Source organism: Lonchura striata, chromosome 12, assembly GCF_050655825.1.
Source record: "Lonchura striata isolate lonStrDom1 chromosome 12, ASM5065582v1, whole genome shotgun sequence".
Classification (NCBI taxonomy): domain Eukaryota; kingdom Metazoa; phylum Chordata; class Aves; order Passeriformes; family Estrildidae; genus Lonchura; species Lonchura striata.
In genome coordinates, this window is record NC_140714.1 from 20952382 (window position 1) to 20968068 (window position 15687).

At 50.5% G+C, this 15687-nt stretch overlaps 1 protein-coding gene across 1 annotated transcript in view; it reads left to right on the top strand.

The window, feature by feature from the left end:
• LOC144247009 (uncharacterized) overlaps window positions 1-15687 on the top strand; it is a 24313-nt gene continuing 8626 nt past the window's right edge. The window contains 3 exon segments of the mRNA XM_085590018.1: window positions 1-43; window positions 1675-1746; window positions 13285-13459. Coding sequence (XP_085446144.1) covers window positions 1-43; window positions 1675-1746; window positions 13285-13459 — 290 coding nt within the window.

Here is a 15687-nt window from a genome sequence, read left to right on the forward strand (position 1 = left end):
ATGCATGTGAATGATGGTTTGATGACCTTGGCAGATGCTGAAGGCAAGTTCTCAATGTACCTTTCCTGACAGAATAATCAGTGTCAATGTGGAGAGAGCTCCCCTCTGCCAAAATTCCTCTAAAAGTTGATGGGTTCAGGAAAATTTGCTCTACTCTTTTCTTCAGCCTTGAGTGATCCCACAGGCACATTGTCAGTGGGAGGAAGGAGCATTTAGCTGTCCATCTTCCTCCCGTGTGCAATGCCAGTGTCTCCTTCCCTGTGCTCTGTGCAGCCCCAGAGAAGAGCAGAGAGGGAAGGGGCCGGGCCCAGGGCTGTGCCCCGGGGCTGAGCCTTGGATGCAGCCTGAGGATATCCTACAGTGTCACAGGAGCTGTTCTGTCCTGCCTTTCTTTGCAGCTGAACCTGTTGGTAAAAATGATCTGGCTTCCCAACCCACGTTCAGGATTGAGCCTCTGGGAGATGCTGAGGGTAGGTCAAAGCCTTTCCCCCTGCGAGAGCTGCCAGCTCAGAGTCCAAATCTTGGCCAGGGGGGCATCGCTGCAGGTGCCAGGACAGAACCATGCACGTGTGTGCCCTCGCCCTGGGCCATCCCCTCACCGCTCCTGCAGCTCAGTGCTGCCCGTGCAGATCTGCAGAGATGGCAGAAGCTTCTGTGGCTGTTGGGTTACAGGTGTGGCTGCAGGGAGAACCTTCCCAGGTCCTTTGGTGGATGTTGCTTACAAGCCCAGCTTCCATCAGAGGGGTGAGTAGTCCCTGTTGACACCACAGGCTGAGCACAGGTTTTCTAAAATCCTCTGGGAAATGGAAATGTTTTGCTCTAAGGTCTTCCGACAGGCAACAGTAAAGCTCCAAGGTACAAGCCTCCTAAACATGAGCCCTCCTGTCTGTGTAATGGTTCCATGTGATCCAGTTGTGCTATTTCCGTGCTCCAGAGAAGGACCAAAAAGCTGTGCTGAAGGCTGAGTTTCCCAGAGGAAGCAGTGGCTTGTTGGCAGTCTCTGCTGCGGGAAGGGAGGCGCTGCCAGGCACAGTCACAGGAGGAAATTGCTGTGCCTCTGGGCCTGAGCCCTGCTGAGCCTTGAGCTGCCCTCTCTGCTGCTTGGCAGTGCAGGCACAGCCGGACAAGGCCGGCACAGCCCAGAGGAATTGTTATGCTCAGGGCACTCGGCTATTGAGCAGTCCTGATGGGGTCCCTCTGTGGGAGACACGTCCCGAAACCTGGGAGCGACTGCACGGGGTGCCCGTGGTGGGGAAAGGGCAGAGGGGGAGAGCAAGGCTCCAGGGTGTCCTGAGAGGGCCTGGGCATGAGCCCTGGGGCTGGGGGAGCAGTTCCAACAGAGTGGGGCAGAGAGGGAAGGAATGGTTTTGGCACTACATGCTGCACTTCTCCCCAGGACTTTAGGGACATTTCCCTCTGTGGGAGGGAGAGGGCCCCAGGGCCCTTGAGGTACTTCTGCCACCCCTCCAGGGATGTTGCACAGGGCCTGCAAAGAGGGTGGAGAGTGGCCAGGAGCCAGCCCAGCACTCCCCAGGCCCCTGTGCAGCTTTAGCTGTGTCCTTTCACTTCAGGCTCCCAGGGCCTTACCCAACCCCCTAGCAGTGCCCAGTTCCCACAGGAAGAGGGGGATCCCAGCTCACCATGGAAACGGTTCTGGTCTTTGCTCTCTTCTAGACTGGTATCGTGACATGGCTTACATGGAAAATCTGGTGAAGGACAGTTTGAAGAATGTAGATCGTGGTGGAGGCAAGTACTCCGTGTGCCTTTCCTGGCAGAATAATCAATGTCATTCTGACAAGAGCTCACTTATGATCCACTTCACTTAACATTATCTCAGGGTTAAAAGATTATGGAAGACTTGCCCTGCTCCCTTCTAGAGCCCAACAGGATTCCACAGGATCCATGTCAGTGGGAGGAAGGAGCATTTAGCTGTCCATCTTCCACCCATGTGCAATGCCAGTGTCTCCTTTCCTGTGCTCTGTGCAGCCCCAGAGAAGAGCAGAGAGGGAAGGGGCCGGGCCCAGGGCTGTCTGTGCCGCTAGGCTGAGCCTTTCACAGCTCCTTTGCCAGCCCCAGGGAGCCTGAGCTGCTCCTGCTGCTGCTGCCAAGCCCTGGCCCTTGCTGGGGCTGGGTTTAGAGCTGCTGGCAGCTCCAGGGAGTCCTTTCTGCCTCGACTGCCCTGCAAGGAGCTCCTTCCATCCCAGTGTGGGACCACCACAGGCTCGTGGTCCCCCTGCCCCTGCTCCTGAGTGGGAAGGCAGAGCTGAGGGAGTGCCTTGGAGGGCACCAATCACCCAGGGGCACTCACTGCCACTGCGGCCTGAAGGAGACGTGCAACACCTTTCTGTTAAGGTCCTCCTAGAGAGATGAACCAAGACAGAGAAGACAAGAAATCCCTGGAGGCAGCCAAACATCTGGAGAAGATGCTGAGTGATCTGGAGAGACGCCGTGGTGGGTTTATTTCCCTCCCCCTTCCCCTGGGACTCAGCAGCCGGGGCCTTTCCCTGCACATCTGGACAGGCCATGCCCAGCACAGCAGGAAGGGATCCATGGCAGCCTCGCTGCCCCGCTGCTGCTCTCACGGCTGCAGGGCTGTTTCCCAGCCTGGCCTGGCTGCAGCTTCTCCCCAGCCTCTGCAGGAAGACATTTGGCACCAGCTGACAGGGAGCCCCAACTATACCATTGTCCATGGACACCCTGAAACCCCCTGCAATTTCCCAGTCTTCAGGCAGACCAGGAGGGGTGATGGTTTGAGGAAGGGAAGGTCCTGTCCAATCCCAAAAGCTCATCTGATTTCCTGATGACTTTGAGCATGATTAGCTTATGAAAATGGAACCTGTCCAATGGGGAATAGTCCCATCTCATCCAGCTGTGCCTTTTCTTTCCCCAGAGATGAACCAAAATTCTGTACAGGAGGTGGCTGATCGAGAAAGAAGCAGTGGCCTAGTGCCAGCCTTTACTGCAGGAGGGCAGGCAGTTCCAGGCACTGGCACAGGAGGTAATTGCTCTGGTGTGTCCTGACAGGGCCTGGCTCTGTCCCCTGGGGCTGGGGGAGCTGTCCCAGGGCTGGGAGGGCCAGGGCTGGCAGGGGCTGCTCAGGGATGGGTTTGGCCCCTGTCCCTCCAAGCAGCGACGGCCCAAGCAGCTGCGCTGGCCCCGGGCTCTCCTGCCAGCCTGCTGGGCTTTGTTGGGGGGCACAGCCTGTGCCAAGGGGCGGCAAGGTGCCTGCAGGCCCCAGCTCTGGGCAAACAGAGAACGTCCTGGCCGTATGCACCGTGCTGCCAGCTCAGCAGTGCAGCACAGCGCGGGCTCACGCTCCCCATTGCTCCCACAGAAATGCCTGGCAAGTCTGATACAAACACCCAGAATGCACCGAGCAACCCAAGAGTTTTCTGCCCCCAGGATGTGCGCCGGTCCTGCATGATAGGCACAGTGGTGATACTGTTCTCTGTGCCACTTGTGCTGATCGGCTGCTATCTTGGAATTCGGAAGCTGTACGAGAGCAGACGGTCAGCTGTTGATTTTTCTCCCCACTTTTCTTGTAACTCTGCTCATAGCATGGGTAGCCAGACTATTAGTCAGGCTGCAGTGGAGCTGTGGGCAGTCCATGGCTGTCCAAAGAACTCTGCTGAGGGTTCTGCTGCTGCCCAGTGCTTTCCTTGGCCTCTCCATTGCTGGGCCTTGTCCTGGGGGGCCGCTGGGGCTGCAGCCAGTGCTGGCTCCCCCTGAGGCTGCCTGGCCAGGAGCAGCCCCAGGGGCACAGGGCAGAGGCACAGCACGTTCTCAACAGTATTTGAACAACACAGTTCAGGACAGGACAGTGCTTATTTAGTAGCACCAGGAAAGTTTCATGGTAACAGTGATGTTACCGGACAAGCAAACTTGTTTCAATTCAGTTTTTAAAGAAATCCAAGCAATGAAGGTTTGGCTTTGGCTTTCAGGCTTTGCTCTTTGTGTGAGGCCTGTTCTGAATTGATTCCCACTCAGTCTTGGAGCCAGTTTTGGTTGAAGGCTCATCCCAGCCCTGACCCACTTCAGTTTTGGGCTCAAAGGGACAGAAAAGGCTGCACTTCACATGACTGGGGTTCAGGGCCCCGTTATCAAAGGACTTTGAGAACTTTTAGATACTCCAATTTTACCACATAATTTTCTTCATGGAATTCCTTCCCTTTTTTAAAACTTAGTTTTAACAATCTTAGTTTTAAAAATCCTGCTTTTCCAAAGGTTTTTCCTGTTATTTGATATAGTGAATGATGGCCTACCTACCCCATGGCTGAATTAGAAAGCAGTAAGTACAATAGTATGAAATAATATTTACACTCTTATGTCTTTCACAGACTCTTGAAACTTATGTTGGTTTGATGTGACCAACAGAAGAGTTTTGCTCTGCTTTTAGTTCAAACAAGAAGCAGCCCCAGAATCTGTTGAGAAGAGTCTCTTCATTTCTTAGCGAAAGCAACCTGCCAGCATTCTTTTTTTCCAGCCCTGGGCAGGAAGATAAAAATCTATCAGCAGACAATACTCAAGTGAAGTGACTGATATGAATTCGGGATTTGGTCTGTTTGCTCCCTAACCCCGGAGTTCCTCAGAGCTGCAGCTCCCTGCTCTCTTTGCAGACAGAGGCTGGCTGTGGCTGACGGCCACGTGCCTGGCCTGGTGCACACCAGGTGCACACACGAGCTGAGGGATCCTCCCTGCACACCCCATCCTGGGAGAACCGAGTTCATTGAGGACTCTGGCACGGTGTTATGGCACGGCAGCAAAAGAAGGCAAAAGAAAGGCTAGAACTGGCACCATTCCAACCACTTTACATTTTGCCATGTGTAATGGAGATAGGAACTACAAGGTTCCTGTTCATGCACAATTTGCTGTCTGAGAGCACTCAGTTCTCCAATCACAGGGGCTTGCAGGTCTGTCTGAGATAATTTTTAAAAACATAAACAACCTTTACATGCAATACCTGTGTATCAAAACTTCACCATACAAATCACAAGGTCATTTCTACTGTTAAGTTGATGAAAAAAAACCCAAAAAGCAAAAAACAAAAGCAAAACTGTGACCAAATAAAACAGGCAAACAAAACAAGCACCAAGAAAAAAACAAAACCAACACAAACATCCCCACAAATGCAGAAAAAGATAAAAATCAGGTGAAGGAGGCAGAGATCCAGGAGCAAGAAATGGGCAGACAAACTACAGAAAGGACAGCTAATAAGAAAGGAGAGATAGTAAGGGGCTACGGTATCAAACTAGCTGGGGACCTGAGATACTGTTCTCACCCTTCTGAAAACAATCTGACATAAAAATGAACAGCAACATAAATGATTATTATTGTGATAATGGGAGTCTGCATGTTTAGCTTTAATATATCCATTGTGTGTGAGTTGTGTTTTCCTTGTTAAGTCACATCATCTGGCAAGGATTTGTTTCTGTGCAAAGAAAAATACTGCAGTGGAAAAGGAGGCCAGCTTGGAAAACATTGAAAGCAAGAGCTAAAAAGAAAGTACCTTTTATAAATATGCTGTTTGTTTGGTTTGCTGTTTGTTCATGGGTTTTTTGTCTGTCTTGGAAATCAGCCCCTCAGATGTTAATGCACACAACAAGTCCTTTGTAAAGGGATGTCTTTGCAAAAAACCTGGCAGTTTTGTGATGCAAGACAGAAAGAGCTTCCCTTGGGCTGTAGCTGGAAGGCTTGGAAATGTGTTCCAGAAACTCCTGATAGGACAGAGTCTGATTAACACAATATAATGTGACAAAGTGCAAGATGTAAGTTATCCAATCAAATAATCAGAGTATTTAAATGCCAAGAAGCAGGAAAGGGCCATGCATTGGAATGATAGGAAACAGACACAGAGGCTTAATGGACAAATTTCTCAGCCAAACCAGACCAGAAGCACTGGGAGCACAAAGAGGGACACCCAGGATGGTAAAAATAAATTCACTTTCATAGGCGGAGATATTGATGGTTAATTATATGTCATTATGGACTGTTAATTAATATAATGAGTTAACATATAATTAATATGGTAAGTTGAGTTGAATGTACAGTTGTTTATGTATATGGCTACTAAACAGAGAAAGGGGGGGTGTCAAGAAGGGGCAAGAGTAAGAATCTTGTAGAAAAGTCACATCCTAGGGTGATGACAGCAACTGGAACTACGACTGGGAAACGAGCCACCCAGTAAGATTGCTGTGTTCCAAAATGATTGGTCAGGACTGCACCATCTTACAGAGCTGCCAGCGACCCAGAAAAGGGCCAGTGGGCCAGAGGATCCAAAGCTCACCAATCAAGCACCCCCAGGAGACTTTAAAAATCCCTGAGGGCACCTCGTGTCCGCAGGAACACCTTGTTACACAGCACTGTTAGAGCTACCTCTGGCTTGGCGCGCAGGCCCTCGGCTTACCCTGAGGCCTCGTCCTCTGTTGTTCTAAGCTTTAATAAACAGGCACATGGTTTTTAACAGCCATCAGCCTCCTTTTAATTTCATTTTGCCTGTTTACCACAAGGAGGCCGAGCAGTATTTTGATGAAGGCCCATGTCATCCAAGAACTGGCACTCCAAATATTAAATCAATTCAAAATGAAAAGATGGGGGGAGGCAGCAGTGAGCTGGCCTCACAAGTTCAACTTGGGTTTTGTCACGGACATTAGCCAAGTTCCTGTGCTTGTTTTCCTCGACAATTTGTAGTCAAAGAGCTTCAGTGCCTTTGATCAAATCTGAAATAAATGGGCCAGGACACCTGCTCCTTTTTAAGGTCTTTATTGAGTGACCAGCTCTGGGTTGGAGGCCCAAGGGGTCATGCACACCGCCGCTGCTCCCACTTGGCGAGGCTGAGGAGGAGGAGATCGGGTCCGCTAGGCAGCAGAGCCGGGGCTTCCGTCCTCGCGGGTGTGCCCAGGAAGGCGATTTTCAACTCGTTGTCTGAGGTCCTGATTCTGCAGACGCACTGTTTAAGTTAGGGCGGCATGTCGGCGGCTATTCCGCGGATCTGGTGATGTCCGGGGACCTCTTGCCGACTGTCCGATCCGGTTCGTGGCCCTGAAGTTGTTGTGGCTCGTTGTCCTTGGGGCTCTTTTCGGGATTTCGTGTACAGTTCGTGATTTGCATATCACCGGAGGTGGAGTGGCCGCCATTTTGGGGAGCAGCGGAGGTGAAAACCCGACGGTCACAAAGTGAAGGACAAGTGGGGCAAGGGGGAAACATAACAAGGGTGCACATAAAGGGGATTTTAACGGGCTTTGAACAGTTAACAGTATTTTAATTAACATTTTTAATATAAAATTGAATTTATTCATAACACTGTCCCTTGGAACAGTACTACTCAGTAACCAAAGCCCTGAGCCTGCATGCCATAATTGTTCTGTGCTGTGCTCTTCTGCTCCCAGCAATATGTGACAAAGAGGTGGATAAAGACAAGGAAAATGCCCAGGGTTTTGGAGCCGCTCCAGGGCCATACTTCCAGCAAACAGCTGCCTCTCTGCATCTCCCCAGAGAGCAGGAAATTGCAGGCATCTCAGGCCCATGGTGCAGCTGGGGCTCCCTGTCAGCTGCTGCCAAATGCCTTCCTGCAGAGGCTGGGGAGAAGCTGCAGCCAGCCCAGGCTGGGAAACAGCCCTGCAGCCGTGAGAGCAGCAGCGGGGCAGCGAGGCTGCCATGGATCCCTTCCCGCTGTGCCGGGCACGGCCTGTCCAGATGTGCAGGGAAAGGACCCAGCTGCTGAGTCCCAGGGGAAGGCTGAGGGAAATGCACCCACCATGGCATCTCTCCAGATAACTCAGCATCTTCTCCAGATGTCTGGCTGCCTCCAGGGATTTCTTGTCTCCTATGTCTTGGTTCTTCCATCTAGGAGGACCTTAACAGAAAGGTTTTCAAGGTCTTCAACAGGCCGCAGCGGCAGTGAGGGCCCCTGGGTGATTGGTGCCCTCCAAGGCACTCCCTCAGCTCTGCCTTCCACCCTGGAGCAGGGGCAGGGGCACCACGAGCCTGCGGTGGCCCAACTCTGGGATGGAAATATCCTCTTGCGGGGCAGTCGGGGCAGAAAGGACTCCCTGGAGCTGCCAGCAGCTCTAAACCCAGCCCCAGCCAGGGCTTGGCAGCAGCAGCAGGAGCAGCTCAGGCTCCCTGGGGCTGGCAAAGGAGCTGTGAAAAGCTCAGCCCCGGGGCACAGCCCAGGGCCCGGCCCCTTCCCTCTCTGCTCTTCTCTGGGGCTGCACAGAGCACAGGGAAGGAGACACTGGCAATGCACATGGTTGTAAGATGGACAGCCAAATACTTCTTCCTCCCATTGACAGCAATCCTGTGGGATCACTCAGGGTTTAAGAAAGGAGCAGGGCAGATTTTCCTGAATCCATCAACCTTCAGAGGAACTTAAGGGAAATGTTAAAAGAGTGCTCTTGCCAGATTGACACTGATTATTCTGTCAGGAAAGGTACTTTGAAAACTTGCCTTCAGCATCTGGCAAGGTCAACAAACCATCATTCAGCAGCATTTCCAAAGAATCCAAGTCAGGATCCCAATCTAGAAGGGAACAAAGACCAGAAGCAGTTCTTGTTGTGTCGGGATCCCCTCTTCCTGTGGGAACTGGGCGCTGTAAGAGGGTCGGGTAAGGCCGTGGGATCCAGATGCGGAAGGACAAGGCCAAAGCTGCACAGTGGCCTGGGGAGTTCTCGGCTGCCTCCTGGTCACTCTATATGCTCATTCCAGACCCTGCGCAACAGCCCTAGGAGTGCAGCTGTAGCAGCCCGGGGCCCACTGGGGCTCTCTCCCTCCCACAGAGGAAACCCTCCCTAAAGCCCACGGGAAATCCATCCCCAGCGCTTCCAGGGGAGCAGGGAGCGCTGTCCCGGGAAAGGGCAGCCAGGCTGCCGGCTCACCTGCTCCCCGCACTTCCAGCGGAGCAGCCCTGGCATCCCTGGCAGGCAGGGCCACGGCCAGGAGCAGCAGGAGGAGGAGGCACAGAGCAAGGGCCATGGTGCCTCGCCCTGTGCCAGTCCCGCCGCTCTCGCTGCCACCACTGTCGTAATGTCACCAGCACTGCTGCCACCGCTCCTGCTGCCACAGCAGTTGTGCTCAAGCACTGCCTGCTCGGGCGTGGTGGTGCCCTGGAACCACGGGGCTCTGGGACCTCTGTGACCTCAGAGCCTGCTCTGACCTCAGCCTGCTGTGACCCCAGAGCCTGCTGTGACCTCAGGCTGGAGATGCGTGGGCGAGTGGGATCTGCCTTCTTTGGAAAGGAGCTCATCCTGCCCAGCAGCTCTGTCCAAGGGCTGTGACACAGTCCCAATCCAGCTGATCTCACAGCTCGGGGCATGAAGGGATGGAGAGCAGCCCGGCCAAGAAGGACTTGGGGCTGCTGCCTGATGAGAGGCTGGATATGAGCCAGCCATGTGCATCCAAAGCACAGTGCCCAACAGGTTGAGGGAGGTGATTGCACCGCTCTGCTCTGGTGAGACTCCACCTGGAATACTGTGGAAGATGTTTCATATTGCTGGCTGGGGGTCTGTGTACAAATCAGGAACGGGACAGGACTGCTGAGGAACACAAATCGACCTGTTTCTTTTCTAGCATCAGTCTCATTACATGGTTGTGACAATGGGCAGATGCCAGCAGCTCACATCCCTGGCAGCAGACAAAGAACTTAATGTTACAATGTTCTGTAAAAGTCTTTTGACCAGACATACAAAGCAAAAGCATACTGACAAGCGATTTATCCAACCACTAGAAGCACACGTACCTTTGCTTAAAAAAATGCTTGCTTCTTTCCAATACAATATCTATTTGTATTTTAAGCCTTAAAACCCAATGCACAGAGCTCCATGAGTAAGCTTAGAACATCCTAATATTTTGCTAGATCTACTTTTCTGTACCTTAGGGAGTTATTCTAGCCACGTGTTAATACACAGAGCATTGTTCTATTTGTCCTTACTTTTCTACTTCCTATATAATTTTTCTGTTGACAAATCTTACTGCATAGCTTTAGTCGCAATTCTGCTGTCTCTGAGGCCTGCCTTTTGCAACTTTTCCAAAACCCTCTAATTTTAATGATTCCCACAATTTACAGCGACTTCAGTGAGCCACAGAGAAGTTTGATAAGAGAATCCATGTTTACTCCTGGAAGAATTTTCTACCAAGGGCATTGACATACAAACCAAGAAAGAAAGAAGGATGAATAAGAGAAACCTGCAACTGCCTTATTCCAATAAGTACTTTGCTTGTCTCTTGTGACCAGTGAGTCAAGTGTAAACTTATGTGCTTTGTCAGAATGTAGAAAAAGCATGCATGCTAGAATAAAAACAGGCTCTGAAGCCTTCTGGAAATGGAGCGTGTTGCTTTGCATTGTCTCCGTCTCCACCACAGCCGAGTACTGCATGCAGCTCTGGGTCCCCAACTCAGGAAGGACATGGTTCTGTTGGGTCTAGTCCAGAGGAGGGACAAAATGTTGTGAGGGCTGGAGCCCTTCTGCTTTGGAGATAGGCTGGGAGAGCTGGGGCTGGTCAGCCTGGAAGAGAGAAGACTCCAGGGACACCTGATTGCTGCCTTTCAGTACCTTAAGGGGGCTTGCAAAACTGATGGGACAGAATTTTTAGTAAGGCCTTTTGTGCCCAGAGCGAGGGGGATTGGTTTTAATCTAAAAGACGGTCGATTCAGACTAGACAAAAGAAAGCCATTCTTTGCACTGTAGGTTTTGAAACCCTGGCACAGGTTGCCCAGAGAGGTGGACATCTGCCCTGCAGACATTCAAGCTCGTGCTCTGAGCAGCCTGACCTAGTTAAAGTTGTCCCTGCTCACTGCAGGGCATGGGACGAGATGGCCTTTAAATGTCCTTTCCAACCCAAGCCATTCCGTGCTCCTGTGCACCATCAAAGCAGTACTGGATTAGTGCTGGGCTGATTATGCTGGCACCTGTATTTTGCTAGTTGTGCCACTTAGCACATGGCCAAGAGAGGATTGATGGGCTGGGCACTGAAGTCTGCAAATAACACACAGTGTGCTCAAGGAGAAACAGGAGAGGAACACGGCTTCCATTTCAGATAAATGCCAGCATTTTTCTGCCCATTCCATGTTAAGAAATAAAGGAATGTCCTGAAGATCCCTTTGTGTGGGTGTACTCTTGGCTGTATCAGTACTTGTGTTCTGTAAAACAGGTAAGTTGTTACAGCTTCTTGCCCCATTTTATCACTGGATAAAACCCAAATACTGCATTGCTCCCTGTCTACTTCCTTCCACGTAAAAACAAACTTTGCTCATTATTGAGTAGGACATGTTCATCTGTTCACAAGCAAATTCTTCTTGCCATTCACACAATGTTGATTTGCTCTTGTCAGACTGCAACTAAGTCCTATCTCTCACAAGAATTCATGTTGATGCATTGTGAGGCAAAGTGACAAGTAATTTGTCCTGGTGTCTGGCACTGTAGAGGGTTTTTCTGTAGTTAAATGACATTTGAAGACAGGTGTAGTCTACCATACTTCTGGCATCCTAGGATAGAAGAAACAGCCTTTGAAACAGAATTTTATCCTTTCTTCCTCCTCGTCCTCCCAGGAATTTTAATCTCTGAGGTCTAAGCTCTTCAGCTGCCTCACAAACATTGTTTCAACTCAGACAGGCATCCATGCACTGAGCCACAAATCAGGACTGGGGTCGTGAAGCTTAAAGCAAATCATGTTTATAGCACTAAAAATAATAATCTGTTACCCAGGTTAGGCCAAGCACTTCCCTGCGGCAACACTGGACTCCAGGACCTTTTGGATGAATGGAGACGAGAGATCTCTGAAGGCTGCTCTTAGAATCTCTGGTTTATTAGAGAGGGTGAAAGGCCCTGCTTGGAGTCACCAGAGGTGGCACGTGGCAGGCCCTAGGGAGTGGGGCAAGGGAGAGGCAAGGGGTAGAGGGAGAGAGGATCCCAAGAGGGAGGGGATGTTCCAGGAGAGGGGGAGTTCCAGGAGAACAGAAGTGCCAAGAGGGCATCTGGCTCCTCAGGGACTCCTTATCAGGGGGCTTCGAGGTGGGCTGAACAAGACTTAGGCCAATGGGGTCACAGACACCTGATGCTTCAGGGGAGGGTTACAGATGTGGGATGAAGCACACATTGGGGTGAGATAGATCAGTCCATTTGACCTTTGGACCTACCTATAGGTAAGGGCAGTGTTCAACCAGAAGGGGGGATTGTCTTCATCCTGGCTGTACTATTGTTTTCTAGTTGTTCAGTAACTAAGGTTTGGTATCTCAAAACTTGTTACCATCTCAATCTCTGTATTTTCTAAATCTTTTGCCAGGCAATCATATTTATAAAGGCTTTCCTATTTCATCTTCCCCAACACTTCCCAAATAACTCTACCTATCCTCAGGGATGTTTCCAAAATGATGGCTGTAAAAGTTGGGAGTGGATGTTTCAAAAAGGATCACTCCCTTGTAAAGCTTTGAGTAAGGAGAGAGATCATCGTCAAAATTAAAAATACAGCTTTCTGACATCTTTATATTCCTAAAAAAAGAGAGACATAATTGTTCACATACGGAACATTAACTAAGAAGTGAATGACAGATTGTCAAGATAACTGCTTGGGGAACCAAAAAACCATAAATAAAAATATGTTTACATGTAGAAAAAAAGTAAACCATCATGCTAAGAGAAAAACCAAACCTGCCAAAACCAAAACCAATAAGGCTGTTCCATCTGTCTCAATACAAAAAACATGACTGTATAGAATCAGAGATCCTCAAGGCCATTACTAGATACAGGAATTTCCAGGTATTGGTAAAAAATGAAGGAAACTCAAGTGTGCAATTCAGAGGTAACCCAGAATATATTGGTCGACTTGCTGGAAAATTTGTGAGAGCACACGGGAAAACCATAGCGACTGATCAGACCATGTGTGGGCATTTCCAGCAGTGTGAGGGATGTTTCTGGGACCAGCAGCAGGGAAGAAAAGCAGCACACAATTACAGGGACGATCTCTTTGCTGGCTGTAGACTTTATGATGGTCTGTCCCCGTGGGGCTGGGGGAGCTGTCACAGAGCAGGGAGGGCCAGGGCTGGCAGGGTCTGCTCAGGGATGGGTTTGGCCCCTGTCCCTCCAAGCAGCGACGGCCCAAGCAGCTGTGCTGGCCCCGGGCTCTCCTGCCGGCCTGCTGGGCTTTGTTGGGGGGCACAGCCTGTGCCAAGGGGCGGCAAGGTGCCTGCAGGCCCCAGCTCTGGGCAAACAGAGAACGTCCTGGCTGTATGCACCGTGCTGCCAGCTCAGCAGTGCAGCACAGCGCAGGCTCACGCTCCCCATTGCTCCCACAGACATCATCACTGGAACAGGAATATATGCCCTGGATCCAGTGCGCCTCCAAAGAATTGTCTGCCCCCAGGATGTGCGCCGGTCCTGCATGATAGGCACGGTGGTGATACTGTTCTCTGTGCCACTTGTGCTGATCGGCTGCTATCTTGGCATCGGGAAGCTGTATGAGATCAGATGGTCAGTTGTTGGGTTTTCTCTCCACTTTTTCTGTAGTTCTACGCGTAGGACGGGTAGCCTGACTCATAGTCAAGCTGCAGTGGAGCTGTGGCCATTCTCGCATTTAAGGGATGAATATTGTGTGTATATTAAGAGAAGCTTTATTGATGTAGAGTTATGTTATTGTGATTTGTTGTTTAGATGTTCTCTGTTCTCCCCATAGTCCCCTTCCCCCCCACTCCCTATTGTTCCCACCAGGCAGGTGAACTCCTGGGTTCCATGAGCCATCCAAGGGCCTTTTGGGCCTTTCCCACATCTCCAGCGCAGCTGCACTGGTTTGTCCCCACCTTGACCCTTTCTTTGGCTGTCCTGGAGGCAGATGTCTCCTGTGGGGTCACAGCTTGCCTGGCTCCGTGCTGAGCCTCTCTAATCCCCCTGCCTCTCCCATCCCTCCCCCCAGCCTCATCTGAGGGTCCCTGTGGTCCTTGAGAGCCACCAGCTGAGAGCTGGTGCCACCCCTGCTGCTGTGTCCTCTCCTGCATGTCCCCAAAGGTCCCCCACAGCCACGTCTTCTCACAGAGATGAGGCTGTGGCTCCTGAAGCTGTGGGCAGTGATGGTGCCTCAGTTTACCCCAGGAGCTTTTCCCTGGTTTTTGGAGGATGGAGCAGCTTCTTTATGGATTACCAAAAGTAGGAGCAGCCTGAGGGGAGGATTATCTCCTTCCCGTGTAAGCAAACACTTTCTTGTGCTGGAAATACGCATCCTGGATCCTCCAGCTCCTGCTGCTCCCAGGTAGGATAGGCAGGGCTGGGGATCTGCTCATTCCTCAAGTGTTGCAAGAGGTTCTCAGAAAGCCAAAAGAAAAGCAGAGGAAAAAGGGTCCCAGGGCTTGCCAAGGTTTTCTCTTGTTATCAGCCCCTCTGGCCTTGCTGAGTGTGTCTGGGAAGGCTGTCTAGGACAGATAGAAAGAAGGCGTGTGTGGTATTCACATATCCTTTGAACAGTGAGTGACAAAGGCTTTCCCAGGAAAATCCTGTGAAGGCTGTGAGAAAGCTCAGAGAAAGAAGAAAAACAATTATTTTCATTTGCTGCATCTGTTGTTTGGCACATGTGGAATGTGTTATATTGTGACATCCCAAAGATGTCTGTGTGACATCACAGAGAGCCGTGTGACCTCACAGAGATGTCTGTGTGACGTCACAGAGAGCTGTGTGACGTCAAAGTGAGGTCACACAGACATCTCTATGATGTCACTTCGATCCCATGAGGTCACTAAGCTTTTTGTGGTGTCACACAGACATCTCTGTGATGTCACACAGCTATCTGTGATGTCACACAGCTCTCTCTTATGTCACACTGACATATAGTTGATGTCACACCGCTGTCTGTGATGTCAAACAGCTCTCTCTGATGTCACACAGACATATAGTTGATGTCCCACAGCTTTCTGTGTTGTCACAATGACATCACTGTGATGTCAGACACCTGTCCGTGATGTAACACAGCTCTCTCTCTGATGTCACACAACTTCTTTGTGATGTCACAATGACATAACTGTGATGTCACACAGCTGCATGTGATGCCACAGAGACCTCTCTGTGATGTCACACAGTTCTCTGTGATGTCACAAGGACATCACTGTGATGTCCCACTGCTGTCTGTGATGTCACAGGGACATCTCTGGGATGTCACAATGAGAAAGCTGTGATGTCACATAGCATCTTGCGATGTCACACAGACATCTCTGTGATGTCAAACAGACAACTCTGTGATGTCACAGAGCTTTCAGTGAAGATACAATGGCATCACTGTGATGTCACACAGCTATCTGTGAGGTCACCCTGACATCTCTTTGACGTCACACAGCTATCTGTTATGTCACACAGACATTTCTGTTATGTCACAATGACATAACTGTGATGTCACACACCTGTCTGTGATGTCACAGTGAGCTCTCTGTGATGTCACTCAGCGCTCTATGATGTCACAATGACATCTGTCTGATGTCTCACATATTTTTCTGATGTCACAATGACATCACTGTGATGTCACACAGCATTCTGTGGTGTCACACAGACATTTCTGTGACATCACACAGCTCTCTTTGTTGTCACAAGGACATCTCTGTAATGTCACGTCCACATCACTGTGATGTCACAGAGCTGTCTCTGATGCCACACTGACATCATTGTGATGTCACAATGACATTGCTGTGATGTCAAAATGACATCACTGTGATGTCACAATG